A 14,414-nucleotide genomic window follows, 5' to 3' on the forward strand; every position below is an offset into this window, starting at 1 on the left:
AACTTATCAGCTAGCTAGCTACCTGTAACCTACTGTTACTCAAATAAAAGTTAAAGTAAACATACAAACAATAAGAAACTATGGAAAACACCTAAAATGCATCAGCATTGTGTGAGAATAAGCCAGTTGCTTTCGCAAGCCTGGAGCTAGGGTTGCCACCTGGCTGGTAAAAATGATGCTTGATGCCAATGTTATTCATAGGAGAAAATGGGAAGAATATAGGAAGGCCGGTATTTTTTTCAGAAAAGGTGGAAACCCCAGCCCCAGACTGTCAATCTGTAGGTTCTGGCAAATGCCAAAGGTGCTGCTGTAAGGTGCCATAGAAAGTCACTATTTAGTGGGCTGGTGAGGAGCTGATTGGGCCTCTCTGTATTGGAATTGGGCCTATTTTTGACTCCCAGTCCAGACCTAGTGGAGCCCCGAAATATGGGAGAGAATGTCATTCTAACACTTGAAGAAAACAATAAATGACAACGTGATTCATGAATGTTAATGAATGTCTCCAAGTTGTGTTACAGACACATTTCTTCTTCCCTCTTACCTCACACACACCAATCTATCCAACTGATAGAGGCCCTTGTGATATAGAATGGTAATAAGCAACTGCTTTGAGGGGTTTGCCTCTTTAGGGATAAATTATAGGGGAGCAGACCCTGTGACTGGAGAGCCAAAGGGATAATGGCCCAGTGAGTGCTAATCAGTTTCAGTCAAGGGTGTTTTGAGGCCTGTGACATATAAGGCAGAGACACACACTGCTTTTTTGGGAGATTAGTCACGCAGCGACAAACTGCCTTCCCGCCGGCTAGAATTTAAAGTGGCAGCGGAATGACATTCGGAACGCTTCATTTTCTGAAGTTGCCTCACGAGGAAACTTCGGGCGACTGTGAGTTCCATCCCGCCGGCGATTAACATTCTAGCCAGCAGGAAGGCAGTTTTGGGAGATAAGTCGCCCGAATAAGAAACGATTTGTCGCTGGGCAGCGTGTGTCTCTGCCCTAAGGCAGCAGATGTCCCAAATGGCACAAAAAAAACAGAATTCAGGCTCTTGAACAGTGGCATAACTATAGATGCCCACACCCCAAGGTCTGCTTCTTCTAAAGTCGTATCTCCCCTCCCCAGTAGTTCTTCTGTCTGAGAGGTGGAAGGGTGCCAGGAGCAGGTAGCTGAGCTGGTAGGGGGAACAGGTATGGGGTGACTGTATGTTCTAGGCACTTCTGAAGATTATTTTACAGGAAGGGAGCACAATTTAGTAATGTATGCCACTACTCTTAAAGTTACTTTTTGCCATCCCTGGTAACTTGCCAAACTATAGGCTAAGAAGTCGAGACTGCTATTCAAAATAGACCCTGGCATTTCAAGTACACAGAGGCCCAAACAAATCCCCACCAACCCACTAAATGGTCGATGTTATGCCCTTTTGTCATTTAACAGAATCCACAGATTTCCAGTCTGGACCTGAACATTTTAGAGTCTTTTTCCACAATGTGATATAGACATGATGTCAAGGGACAGTCATTGATGTACTGGGGCAGAGGGACATTGGAATCAGGGCTATGATGTCACATAGTTCCACTGTAATACCTAAATATGCAATAAAGGCATTTTATTTTTAAAGGAATAACCATGGTGCTGTTCCAGCTTCAATTCTCTCTTCGTCTCCATTTCACAACTCTGTAACCTGGACAAGATGTTTTGAACCAAACAGCCCCTGGAAAAACAGACAGGTGAAAACCCCATGTTTACAGTAGAGTTGGAGTGTCAGAAACAAATGTCTGAAGATTACAAACAGAGTTTACTGTACCAGGAGTCCATGACAGTATAATTCAGGCAGGCTGAACATCCAACACATTGTTGCAAAAAGAAATAAATAAAAAATCACTAGCCCTGAGAAAAAGTGTTACTATTACTTACATGTAAGGTCACCACCTGTCCACTTCAAAACTGCCTGTCCAGATTTCAGAAGTCTGAACCATACCATAAGAATAATTAAAAAAAAAAAAGATGTAAACATTAAATAAACCCAATAAGAGTGTTTTGCCACAAAAATGAATTTATGCAGCTTAGTTACTATCACGTGCATGGTACTGTTTTATTATAACAAAAGAAATTATTAAAAAAAAAATTACAGTGGCCTCCTGGCTAGTTTGCCAATATTATGAGACAGAAAGATAACATTTTAGAAGACTGTTGCTTAGTACCAAACTTGCTTTGCAAGGCAGATGAGTCAACAGCCGCACAAGGTGCCCAACATCGTTGTTACTAACCACTTTCAAACCCTTACCTTAAAGTGATACTGACACCAAAAATTACTTTTTAAAATATGAATGTACATTAAAATTAACCTATAGGTCAGGCTGATTGTTTTTTGCTGCAAGGTTTGTTTTTGTAAGTAATTGTTAGTTGAAGTTCTTAATGCTGAGAGGTCAGTTTTTGTAAGTAATTGTTAGTTGAAGTTCCTAAACCAGACTGTTTTGCCAACCTGACTGTCCCATCTCAACCTGTCAGTTAGAGTTTCTAATGCTAACAGACTCCTGCTGCACAAATATGGCAGCTCCCTTATAGGCGATCACAGGGAGTCAGATAGGTAATGTAAGAGCATTGGGCAAACATACCTCCCAACTGTCCGGTTTTGAGAGGGACAGTCCCGCTTTTGACAGCTAAACCCGCAATTCCTGCTTTTGTACTGGAAAGTCCAGATTTCTTTGCACTGAACAGCCAAAAAAGATACAATGTTTTTAACCTAATTGGGTCTTGACAGAGAGCCCAGAATAGATACTTAAGATATATTTGTAACAGTTTTGTCCCTTGGGAGAAGCTAGACTCCCAGCTTTAAGGGCAATTCACCTTCATTAGTAAAACTGTAATAAAACATAGAAACTACAGGAAATGTGTTCAGACTTTCATAACCTGGCAAATTTTGTAAAATGGGCATGGTAATTAGGTGGTGTGGCCGCAAAAACGGGCTTGATCAAAAACATTTTTCTCCTCCTTTCCATATCCAGAATGTTGGGAGGTATCATCATCATCATCATTTATTTATATAGCGCCGACAAGATACGCAGTGCTTTACCTTAGTAACAGCGAATAAATGGTGGATAACAAATAAGGGTTACAGAGTACAATAGGATTAGAGGGCCCAACAAATTAGAGTTTACAAACTAAAGGTGAGGGTACAATTGAGACATTAGGATTTTAGAAATAATTTTTTGATTTATGATACAGCCATGATTGATTAATTAAGGTATATTGAATAAGCTTCTTTAAACAGGTGGGTCTTTAAGGAGCGCTTGAAAGTCTGGAAAGAAGGAGAAGGTCTGACAGCTCGAGGCAGAGAGTTCCAGAGAAAAGCAGAAGACCGAGAGAAGTCTTGTAGACGAGAATGGGCAGAAGTGATGAGAGGAGAAGCGATGCGAAGATCAGAAGCAGAGCAAAGGTTGCATGAAGGAGTGTATTTGGAGATCAGAGATTAAATATAGGGAGGGGCTTCATTATTAAGGGCCTTGAATGTGAGTGTTAGTAATTTGAATTTGATTCTAGAGGAGATTGGGAGCCAGTGAAGGGACATGCATATGGGAGCAGCTGATGTTGAGCGGTGAGATAGATGAATGAGTCTAGCGGCCGCGTTTAGAACAGATTGGAGTTGTGAAAGGTGACTTGTTGGAATACCTGCGAGGAGTAGGTGGCATTAATCAAGTCGTGAGATGATAAGAGACCGAATCAGTGTTTTAAGTTGATTCTGAACTGAGATATGGTCGTATTCGGGCAATGTTGCGCAGTTGAATACGACAAGATTTTGCAAGTGTTTGAATGTGTGGTCAAAAAGACAGATGTGAATTTAGGATAACTCCTAGGCATCGTGCCTGTGTGATGGAATGAAAGGTGGTGTTGTTTACTGTGAGTGATAACTGAGGGACAGGGGAAAATATGGGCAAATACTTATTACTATTTGTAATGCATTACTATATGTATGCAAAATTATAAGAAGCATGCAAAGTTCATTTTATGGTGTCAGTATCTCTATAACCACTATTCCATTGCAAAGTTTTATGCGTTACTGCTCCAGGAAGAAAGAGCGCCATCTGTTAACAATGAACGGCTTATTCATCAGGATGTGTGCCAAGCTGATGTGCACCAGCAATTACCCATAACAACCAAAAGCAAGAAAAGACAAGATCTGATTGGGTACTATGGTAAATACACTGCTGCAGTTTTAGCCTATATGTTTGCAAAACAAAAACAGTCAAGAGCCACACAGAGAGTCGCAGATCCAGCTCTCAAAAAGCTTCAATAAGATTCGTGAGCGCAGCAACACTTTAAACCAATGGGTGCTCGAGTTGCAAACGAGATTTGGAACGCATGTGACGTCATACGCCCCTCCAATCAGAGAATGGAGCAGGAATACGGACAGGAGCGCTGTTGGGGTCGGTGACGTCACGGGGTGGTGAGAAAGACAGGACGGTTGGTAATGACGTTTAGTGCTGGTCCCGTGACGTAAACTGTCGGGCTCTGAAGAAGCGGCGGTGGGTGAGTGATTCGTGTTTGAAAGTACTCGTTGCCGAGCTTCAAGCCAGACGCTGGGGAATACAAAGCCCTTCTCCTTCCCATGCAGCCTCTCTGAGACATGGCCACTTCGCTGCACTTGCCTACCAGCTCGTTAGTGCTTGCTGCCAGTCTGCTACCGTCCAGCTGTTGTTCAACTACAACTCTCTTACCCTCTGTCTCTTTTTTTCCATCGGTTCTGGGACTGCGAGTTGTAGCCGATTGACGGCTAGAAGGCTGCACAATGGCTCTGTGTTCAACAACTAGAGTTCCTGCTCCTGGAATGAATCCTCTTGCTGTTTCTCTATTGTAACTCTCCTTATCAACCTTATCAAAGGAATGTATTGAATAGGAGCAGATTTTAAACCTCATAACTCTGCATATCAGTTTTTCTGTGCACATGAGATACAAGGACTGCTGTTTATTAAGTGTATTCCATTACTAATCACATATAACCAAATTGACTAGCTGCTCCCAGGCTTGTGTAAACTGCTGGACCAAAGGATTGGTACATTTTCCCATCTGCATATGTGTCCATATTGCAAGTGTTCTAACTGGACACAGGGCCTGAACCGCCAATTCATCATAAAAGTTGCCACATGTTCGTATGCCACGTAGTTCAAAGGGGTGGTTAACCTTTCGGATAACTTTTCTGAGTCAACTTGCAATTCATTTTAATTTTTTCTTATTTAAGGTTTTTAGTTATTTGGCTTTTTATTCAGCGGCTCTTCAATTTGCATTTTAAGCAATCTGGTTGCTAGGGTCCAAATTCCCCTAGCAACCATGCATTGATGTGAATAAGAGACTGGAATATGAATAGCAGAGGCCTGAATAGAAAGATGAGGAATAAAAAGTAGCAATGACAATTCATGTGTAGCCTTACAGAGCATTTGCTCTTTAGAAGGGATCAGCGACGCCCATTTGAAAGCTGCAAAGAGTCAGAAGAAAAAGGCAAATAACTACGAAACTATAAAAAATAATGAAAACCAATTGAAAAGTTGCTTAGAGATGGCCATTCTATAACATAATATGTTACCTTAAAGGTGAACCATCCCTTTAACATTAAAGATTCATTTACAGCTCAAATTAATAATATGCTGGTTCCCATAACCATTATAAACTCTGTATTAGTTTTTGCCATTACACACTCAAAGTGTATAGTTGCTGCTGGGTAACCATGGGGACAGCCCAGGTCCAGACTGGGATTCAAAATAAGCCCTGGCATTTAAAGGAGAACTAAAGCCTAACTAAAGAAGTAGGGTAGAAAAGTTGGGGCTTCTGTACCAGCCCAAGGCAACCACAGCCCTTTAGCAGTAAAGATCTGTGTCTCCAAAATGCTCCAGTAGCTCCTCATCTTCTTTTCTGCTGATTCACTGCACTACACTGTCACTTACTGAGCTTAGGGACCCACTCACAATATACAGTACATATAGAATAGAAATGTCACAATATAAGGCAGATTATACAGATAATTACTACATGGCAGCACAGAAACCAGCGCAACTAGCATGAGAATCTAATAATCAGCCTTGTAGCATCATCTTATTAAGAGACAAACCTCATTTTCTGCTTTATAATTTGTGACGACCCCTAAGCTTAGCTTCTCAAAAGCTGCCCAGAGCCCACTGAGCATGTGAGTGTCACAGCACAGACACTTTCCAAGATGGTGACCCCCCTGCAACAAGTTTGAAGTCCTGGATCATTGTTGCTAATGCTATTGACAAGTTGAAACTTTAGGCTGGTGCAATAAGTGCAGTATATACCATAATATACTGAATTTCTAGCCATATTTATTTTTAGGGTTTACTTCTCCTTTAAAGTACACAGAGGCACAAACAGCCCCCCACCAGGAGCCCACTAAACAGGGACTGTCTATGGCAACTTAAAGCAGCCCCTCTGGCAATTGCCAGAACCCACAAATTGCCAGACTAGGCCTGGGGCAGCCAATCTAGTACAGACAGGGAAACTGAGCAAGTCAAATGTATATGGACTGTTTGCAAAACTTTTCCTTTGGGAAGGCTAAATTCCTGTAGTCTCCTGCCATACGTGTTTATTTTTAATTAAAGAGAGGCAGCAGCATATTGTCTACCCTCGATCAGTTGTTTTATAATCCCAGTGATTCCCATTAACACTTATGTATAATTTCCTTGTGAAATCAATATTTTTATCATCCTGCTTTTCAGTATGTTAACTAATGCCTTGCAAGTTTTGCACTGGGGATCCCCTTGTACTCTCCATCCTCCTTACTGCAGCGTAACTTAAATCACTGCTGATGTTGCCTGAACACTATTACTGCAACTGTAAAGCATTACATTTAGCAATTCAAATGTCATAAGTAAACCCACCAAATCAACAAAGTAGTTCATACACTTCTCTCCAGGGCTTGTTTCCAATCTTGGGTTCACCTTTTTCGCTACCATATGATGGTATAACCACTATGAAAAAATTGATAAAAGTTTGTGTATTCTGGAATTTGCATTGAATGGGCGACATTCTGTAGCCTGTAGCAAATTGGGTTCTGTTTCTATGTGTAGTTGTCTTGTTTTTCTGTGTACAGCCTCAGCCCTATGACAGTAATGATCCAGGCGTTCAATGGTGTCAGCTGGAGCTCCCCATCATGAATATAGTTAGACCATCTTTGGAGTGCCAGTGGCACTTCACATGCTCCGTGTGCTCTGGGTAGCTGTTAAAGGAGAAGGAAAGGTTAAAACTCAGTAAGCTTTATCAGGAAAGGTCTATATAAATACACCAGTATACAAAGTAATGCTGCTCTGAGTCCTCTATCAAAAGAAACACAGCTTTTCTTTCCCTTTATTGTGTATACATGGGATTCTGTATCAGACCTGTTTTCAGCTTAAACCTCCAGGGCTAGGCCTTGGGCATGCTCAGTTTGCTCCTCTCTCCTTCTCCATTTCCCCCCTTCACTCCTCTCCTCCCTGCTGTAATCTGAGCCCAGAGTGAGCAGGGACAGACTTGGGCAGGAAGTGATGTCACAGCAAGCTAATATGGCAGCTTCTATCCTAAACAAACAGAGAGCTGTTTACTCGGGTATGGTAAATAAATATAGTGTTATAGCTTGCACTATTGTGGCTAATCTATTGGCAATAAACTGCTTCTGTGGCTTTCCTTCTCCTTTAAGAAGCTACATTTAGGGTTTGGTGGAAGCCACCAAACAGACATTGATGCTGCAGGCTGGATATTGCATTTTGATGCAGAATACCCTGATTTCTAATCTGTCATGTAACATTGGCCTAGGGTTACTAAAATACAAGCATCCCGATCACAGAAGGAATAAAAAGGGAATCGTCTGGTCATTTCGCCTTTCAGTTCACCCCCTGTATGATGAAGTTAAGGTGTAAAATACGTGTTGCTTCCTTCCACAGCGAATCAATAGTGTCCTGCACAGTAGTACCTCTTTAAATCCCAGCTTGGTCGACTTTGGTCTTTTTTTCAACTCGGCTAAACTAAATGTAATATGCCAGGCCTGGTTTAATTTATTACAAAATTAAACTGAATTTACTCTCTTCCACAGGTTACATAGTCATATTTTTATTTAGAGGTCTTCATCAGCAGAACTTTACTCATCACTGAGGAATGGAGGAAAAAGAAAGATGCGGTTGAGCGTTTTCTGCCTTCTGATTCAATCTCGGAACTAAACCTATCCACTTATTATGAATTCCTGTTTTTGAGAAAAATTCTGGACCACCCTTGCTGTATTACCACAAACCTACTTGCCTTTGTTCTAGAGGACTTGACATGGGATATGAGTGCAAAATATCCTACTAGGGACGTTACTTCCAAGATTTGCAGTCCTCTTTAGCTTTCCTATAGCTCATCACTGAGACTACACAATGAGCTGTGTTCCATGGAAAGGGGACAAGGCAAAATCTGGATTGGAGCCTCAAGAACCTCTTCCTTCACAAATCTACCATGAGAAACAGCGTCGGGAACTCTGTGCCCTGCATGCCTTGAACAATGTCTTTCAGGATGCTGGAGCATTCACTCGGGAAACTCTACAGGAGATATTTCAAAGGTGTGGAATTTAGGTTCTTTTTCAGGGTCCTCAGAGATGCAGGATTTATTGTGGCCACGTTATAATTTAGATATACTTGATTCAAAGATTTAAGAGTAAAATATTAAAATTTTGCTTACTTTTCTAATTGAAATGTTGTAATTGGCAATGCAGTTTTCTGCATTATATGTATGTAAAATACACGAGTCATGAATATCTTGTAAATTATATCCTTATAAACGGTGCTTAGTGATGTCATCGGTTATAATTGGAGCTTAGTGATGTCATTTCTGTCACATGACTCACAGAAATGTGTGTATTATAATAAATAAAGTACCTGTACCCCTGTTGCAAAATATCAGGATATTAGAAGTCACCTCAGAGTTACATGACATATATAAAAACACTCAGCCTTCATGCTTTTATATGGTCATGGAACTCCTCGGTAACTTGTAATATTCTTATATTTTACAAGAGGGGGTACTTTATTCACGGTATAAAGCACAGTATGCAGAAGCATTAAAATCCCTTGCTTAATATTCTGCAGAAGAAGGGTCATGGTAAAAAGGAATAACTACCACCAATTTCTTTAGTTTGAATAGAAGAATGTATTCTCAATAAAGGGGACATAGACCCAATAGTAAACCTAAAGCAAACAAGCTGAAACTGTCAGCATTTTTGCAGTTGGTCCCTGGGAATTTTATTGCTGTACTGATAGGCCTAGGTGCTTGCCAACTCTGACATGGACTCTGTTTTGTCACTTACTACAGAAAATCCAATTAACAATATCAAATTGCTAATATCATGAGCTCATTAGAAAAAGAAAATGTGAATTGGAAAACTGCCCAGAAGAACACTTTGAGCAGTGTGCCTGATTTCTTTAGGCTTATGCCCCCTCTGATAAGGCACCAACCTAAGTCATTCTTGTGGCTGATTTGGCTGGTCTTTTTCATGTTAGGTGACTTTTTGTCTGCCCACACTTAATAGCAGTGGTTTTTTTAAATTCAGGGTCACATGCAGCATTCAAGAAAGTTTGTGACAAAAAGATATAGAACAGTAGTGATTATGTGCAAAGCAGAATGTGCACAACAGAAACTAGGGTCATCCAGGGAATTATACACCTCCTTTAAATTTCCATATTTCAGAAATGTTTTCACATTTCAAACAGTGATTTGTATCGTCCTGTCATATACAAAATACTGTATAACTACACTCTCTACTTTGAGGCTTGATGGAATAGTCCGCTTTCCTTTGCTTTAAACAAACGAACCATATGCATTTTAGCAGTACACAGTAATTCTGGCATCATGGTTGATTTGACATGGATTTATTTGGTATTTATTGTAATTCTTTAGTAGTATTCTGTACTATTCTGGTAATGGCACATGGGGTCATTTTGTCAATTTTTGTGAATAATTCTGTTCCCAGCCGTCACCAAAATGCCTGAGAATAACTTTTTACTGCAGCAAATGAGAATTAAGTCATCTTATATTTTTCACTAAGTGGCCCAATTTATACCCCAGCTTGAGTGAAGAGATCTATAGTGGGACCGTAAAAGGTCTTGGTCAAAGCTTCCCAAATTTAGTCCCTAAAAAGTTGACATCTCTGGTATTATGAGAATTTACAAGTTTGTAATGAAGTAAGACCCAGTGTTCACACATAGCTGTGTACTTAGTGAAATTGCAAAACTTACAGTGTGCAATTATGGAAACTATTTATGTGTGGGCTTGCTATCCAGAAGTCTCTGAATTAATGGCGGGGTTTCTTTCCAAGCCCCTAAAACCTCCAGTATGCCTGATGGTGAGCAATTCTGTACAGCCACAGTGTAATGGAGGGAATCATCAGGCCAAATTTTAAAGTTGATTTGTATTTGTCGACTTGTTGTATATTAAAGGGATTCTGTCATGGTGTAATTTTTTTTCTCTAAATTACACTGTTTACACTGCAAATAATTCACTCTACCATATAAAATTTAATTCCCAGTCCAACAAGTGTATTTTTTTTTTAGTTGTAATATTGGTGTGTAGGCAGCCATCTCAGGTCATTTTGCCTGGTCATGTGCTTTCAGAAAGAGCCAGCGCTACGCTATGGAACTACTTTACAACGAGCTATTGTTTCTCCTACTCACCGTAATGGAATGGTGTTGCAGTAAGACATGGGTTTTTACTATTGAGTGTTGTTCTTATATGTACCAGGGAGCTACGTATGTGGTTACCTTCCCATTGTTCTGCTGATGGGCACAACTTGCAGTGCAGCAGTAAAGAGTGGCTGAAGTTCAGAGCACAAGTCACATGACCGGGGGCACATGGGAAACAAAAAAAAAACAGTTTACTCTTTTGAACAATGGATTTGAGTGCAGAATTCTGCTGGAGCAGCACTATTCACTGATACATTTTGAAAAAAAAACATGTTATCCCATGACAGTATGGTTAGGAGCAGAAAGCCATTAGGGAGGTTGCCGCAAAAAATATCAATATGGTCTCTTTGTCTAAATATGCTAAATATGATAGAGCCTTTATCATGTCAGCTATATATTTTTATATTTTAGCTATATGTACATTAGTCCTAACTCAGTGTTTCTTAACCTTTATTTTTTCTTGGTTGATTAAGTTGGAAGATTTGAAGTTACTGATTGGAACCAGCCTTTTTTGCTAATCAGAATTGGTTACAGGTTCAGATCATTTAAAACACAGTTGAAATGTATTCAATTCCCATCTCTAATAAGAACAGCAATAGAATGCATAAAAGGACCTGTATAAGAAATAAGGTTTTTGCATCCAATTTAATAACAATACCTGCCTCCTACTTCACAGGTTGTCCCCCAACACTTTGGTGACGCCTCACAAGAAGAATATGTTGGGAAATGGGAACTATGATGTTAATGTTATTATGGCAGCACTTCAGACCAAGGGATATGAAGCTGTATGGTGGGACAAAAGGAGGTATGATTATTTCATTATACGAGGTATAGATTTAAGCTTTGTGCACATGGTAATAATAATAATAATAATGGCCCAAGAACAACTTTCCCTATACCTATGACCGTTATTTGCAGTGCTTCCTGATTCTGAATATGCTTGTTTCTTTGACCTGCTAATTGAACAGAAATGATTTTATTGGACACTTCAGTTCTTTTACGTAGTATGTGCTCAATAATTGAATAGCTTTCCCATGTACAGGAGCACTGCTATCAGAGATGCCATTTTTATGACACATCCATTCTGCATCAATTTTTAATCACCCAGTCATCACAGGCCTCCTCTTTAAAACACACCTACCAAATTTACACTTAGGGGCAGATTTATCAAGGGGCGAATTCCGAAGTGAAAAAACGTAGAAATTCGACCATCGAATAGGTGTAGTACGATAGTCGAAGTCAAAAGTTTTTTCCTTAACATTAAAATCGTTCGATCATACGATGAAATACTTTGAACCGTTCGATTGGTACGATTTAATCGTACGATCGTACGATTTTACAAAAAAACCCTTTGATTTCTCAAAACTTAGCCAACGGCTCATATGGGTTATAGGAGGTTCCCCCGTAAGCTAAACAGCAATTCGGCAGGTTTAAGATGTTTTTTTTAAAGAGACAGTACTTTGATTTTCGAATGGTCGAATTTGTGAAGTATTTTCAATTCAAATCTTGGCCTATTCGATGGTTGAAGTACCCAAAAATTACTTTGAAATTCAAAGTTTTTGAATTAGAAAATTCACTTCGACCCTTAGTAAATGGGCCCCTTACTATATGGCATCCCTTATCTGAAAACCTGATATCCAGAAAGCTCCAAATTACAGAAAGCCTGTCTCCCACAGAGTCCATTTTAATAAGATGATTACAGTTTTTTAAAAGATTACCTTCTATCTGTAGCAGCATAACAGTATTTTGTATTTGATTGTAACTGAGCTACATAAATCTGTGACAAAACAAATCCTATTGCATTCATGTTGTGATAAAAATATTTTTTTTAGCGGATTTAAGCTCTACTAGCGCCATCCTCTGTTTAATTTAACAGAATGGTATTAAACAAATAATAAAATAAATTCTTTGTCTCTAGGGATGTCAATTTGATCTCGCTCTCTAATGTTACTGGGTTTATTATGAACCTTCCATCAAGTCTGTCTTGGGGTCCCCTTAAGCTTCCACTCAAAAGGCAGCACTGGATATGTGTACGTGAGGTAGGAGGTAACTACTACAACTTGGACTCCAAACTGAAGAGGCCAGAGTGGATTGGGAGTGAAGATGATCTAAGGTACAACTGCATTTTGTCTCCTGTTGTGAACACTGTGTAATGTCTCCAGAGATGGAGTAGTAGGCACCCCAGCATTAAAAGATCAGCTTGTAATTGTGGCTATTTATGTGTAGCCTATGCATACATCTGAGCATGGATGGACACACAATAAATATATACAGCAGCTTTCATGTGTATCATTTGTTTATCAATATCAAGCGACACTTCTGTATGAAACATAGTTAAGTGCCAGTATTCCTAGAGCCAGAAGTCCCCCTAAAGCAACCCAGGCTGACCGGTACTTACCTGAGCATCACTCCGATCACAGTCCTTCCATAGGCTGGCATGCTGTTTTTTTCCATTTATCATTTGCCTATGGAAGAATTCCACCACATCCAACATGACGTACGGAAAACAACGTAGCTCCCTCTGCTGTCTGTTCCCTTTGGGGCATGTGGGTACAGTTGGGCTGGGGTGGCTTTGGGGCATTTTTGTCTATCCAGATTTTCATTCCATAAATCTTTAGTAATACTGACACTTTACTGTGGTAATACTGACACTTTCCTATATTTCATAGGAATGTGTCAGTATTCCTTAAATTCAGCACTTCCCATAACCGTAACTATTAAGGTAGTGCTTTATAGTTAAGTGATCCTTCCATTCAACCAAGGGGCAAGTAAGTGCATGCATAGTAGTAAAATTACAGAATTCACACCACAAATGAAAATGGCCAAAAACATATGCCAGATAAAATACAAAAAGTCTAGATTATCCCGGGCTATCGATTTGCATAATATGCTTTTGCCACTAGCTCATTGTATGACATTGAGGGGGTTATTACTGAACCATTAAAAACCATGACCAAACTCCCATGCCCTATTTTAGCTTATTTATTAAAAAAAAACTAGATTTAATTGAATCGCAGAAAAATCTATAATAAAATCTAGCGAAAATCCGAGTCACTTGAATTTTTTGCGCTTTTTTCCAAATTGCTTAGATTTCTTTTGACTTTTTTTCCATGAATCGCTAGATTCTTTTTGAGTTTTTGCCCAAAAAAGTCGGATTTACGAGCTAAACCCAGCGCAGACCATGAAAACTTCAAATTGAGACATGTGCCTCTCCCATTAATTCAAGGTTTTGTTTTTTTGAATAACCCCCTGAATGTTCAGTGAACATGCGGGCGTAGCCTATAGTGTTCATAAGTCACATCTGTGTTTAACTCAAAGGAGACCGTTTATGTGACTGCCATCTTGCTATAGCAATGTCACCCTTCTAGTGGGCAGTTCCTCTAGTCATTATAACTGTGCTGTGCAACTGATGCAACTAATGCAATATTTAATTGATGGAGTGATACATGATTTGATTTTTTTTTTTTTTTGCTACACAGGAAATTTTTGAGATATCACTTAAGAGGCAAAAACTGTGAGCTGCTTTTAGTGGTATCGGAGGAGGTTGAAGTTCATCAGCGCTGGAGGACTGATCTATAATCAACCAAACCATGAACTTTTTTTTCTTCATCTTTTTTTTTTATTTTGTTTTCCATTCACTACGACAATTTAAATGGTATTGACAATCTCTGTATCTCCCCACCTTCTCTTCTGGAAAAATGTCAGGTGAAGTAAATAAAAACTTTGT

The 14,414-nt window shown here is 39.6% G+C and overlaps 1 protein-coding gene across 1 annotated transcript; it reads left to right on the top strand.

Annotated features, from left to right (window-relative positions):
* Nucleotides 1–4,507: 4,507 nt before the first annotated feature.
* Nucleotides 4,508–14,354, top strand: josd1.L (Josephin domain containing 1 L homeolog). The gene is given in 5 exon segments (NM_001096449.1): nt 4,508–4,523; nt 8,071–8,571; nt 11,364–11,492; nt 12,606–12,800; nt 14,167–14,354. Coding segments are annotated over 4 exon segments (606 nt in total). The 5' UTR covers nt 4,508–4,523; nt 8,071–8,389; the 3' UTR covers nt 14,267–14,354.
* The last annotated feature ends 60 nt before the right edge of the window (nt 14,355–14,414 follow it).

This window comes from Xenopus laevis, chromosome 4L (genome assembly GCF_017654675.1).
Source record: "Xenopus laevis strain J_2021 chromosome 4L, Xenopus_laevis_v10.1, whole genome shotgun sequence".
NCBI classification, from domain to species: Eukaryota; Metazoa; Chordata; class Amphibia; order Anura; family Pipidae; genus Xenopus; species Xenopus laevis.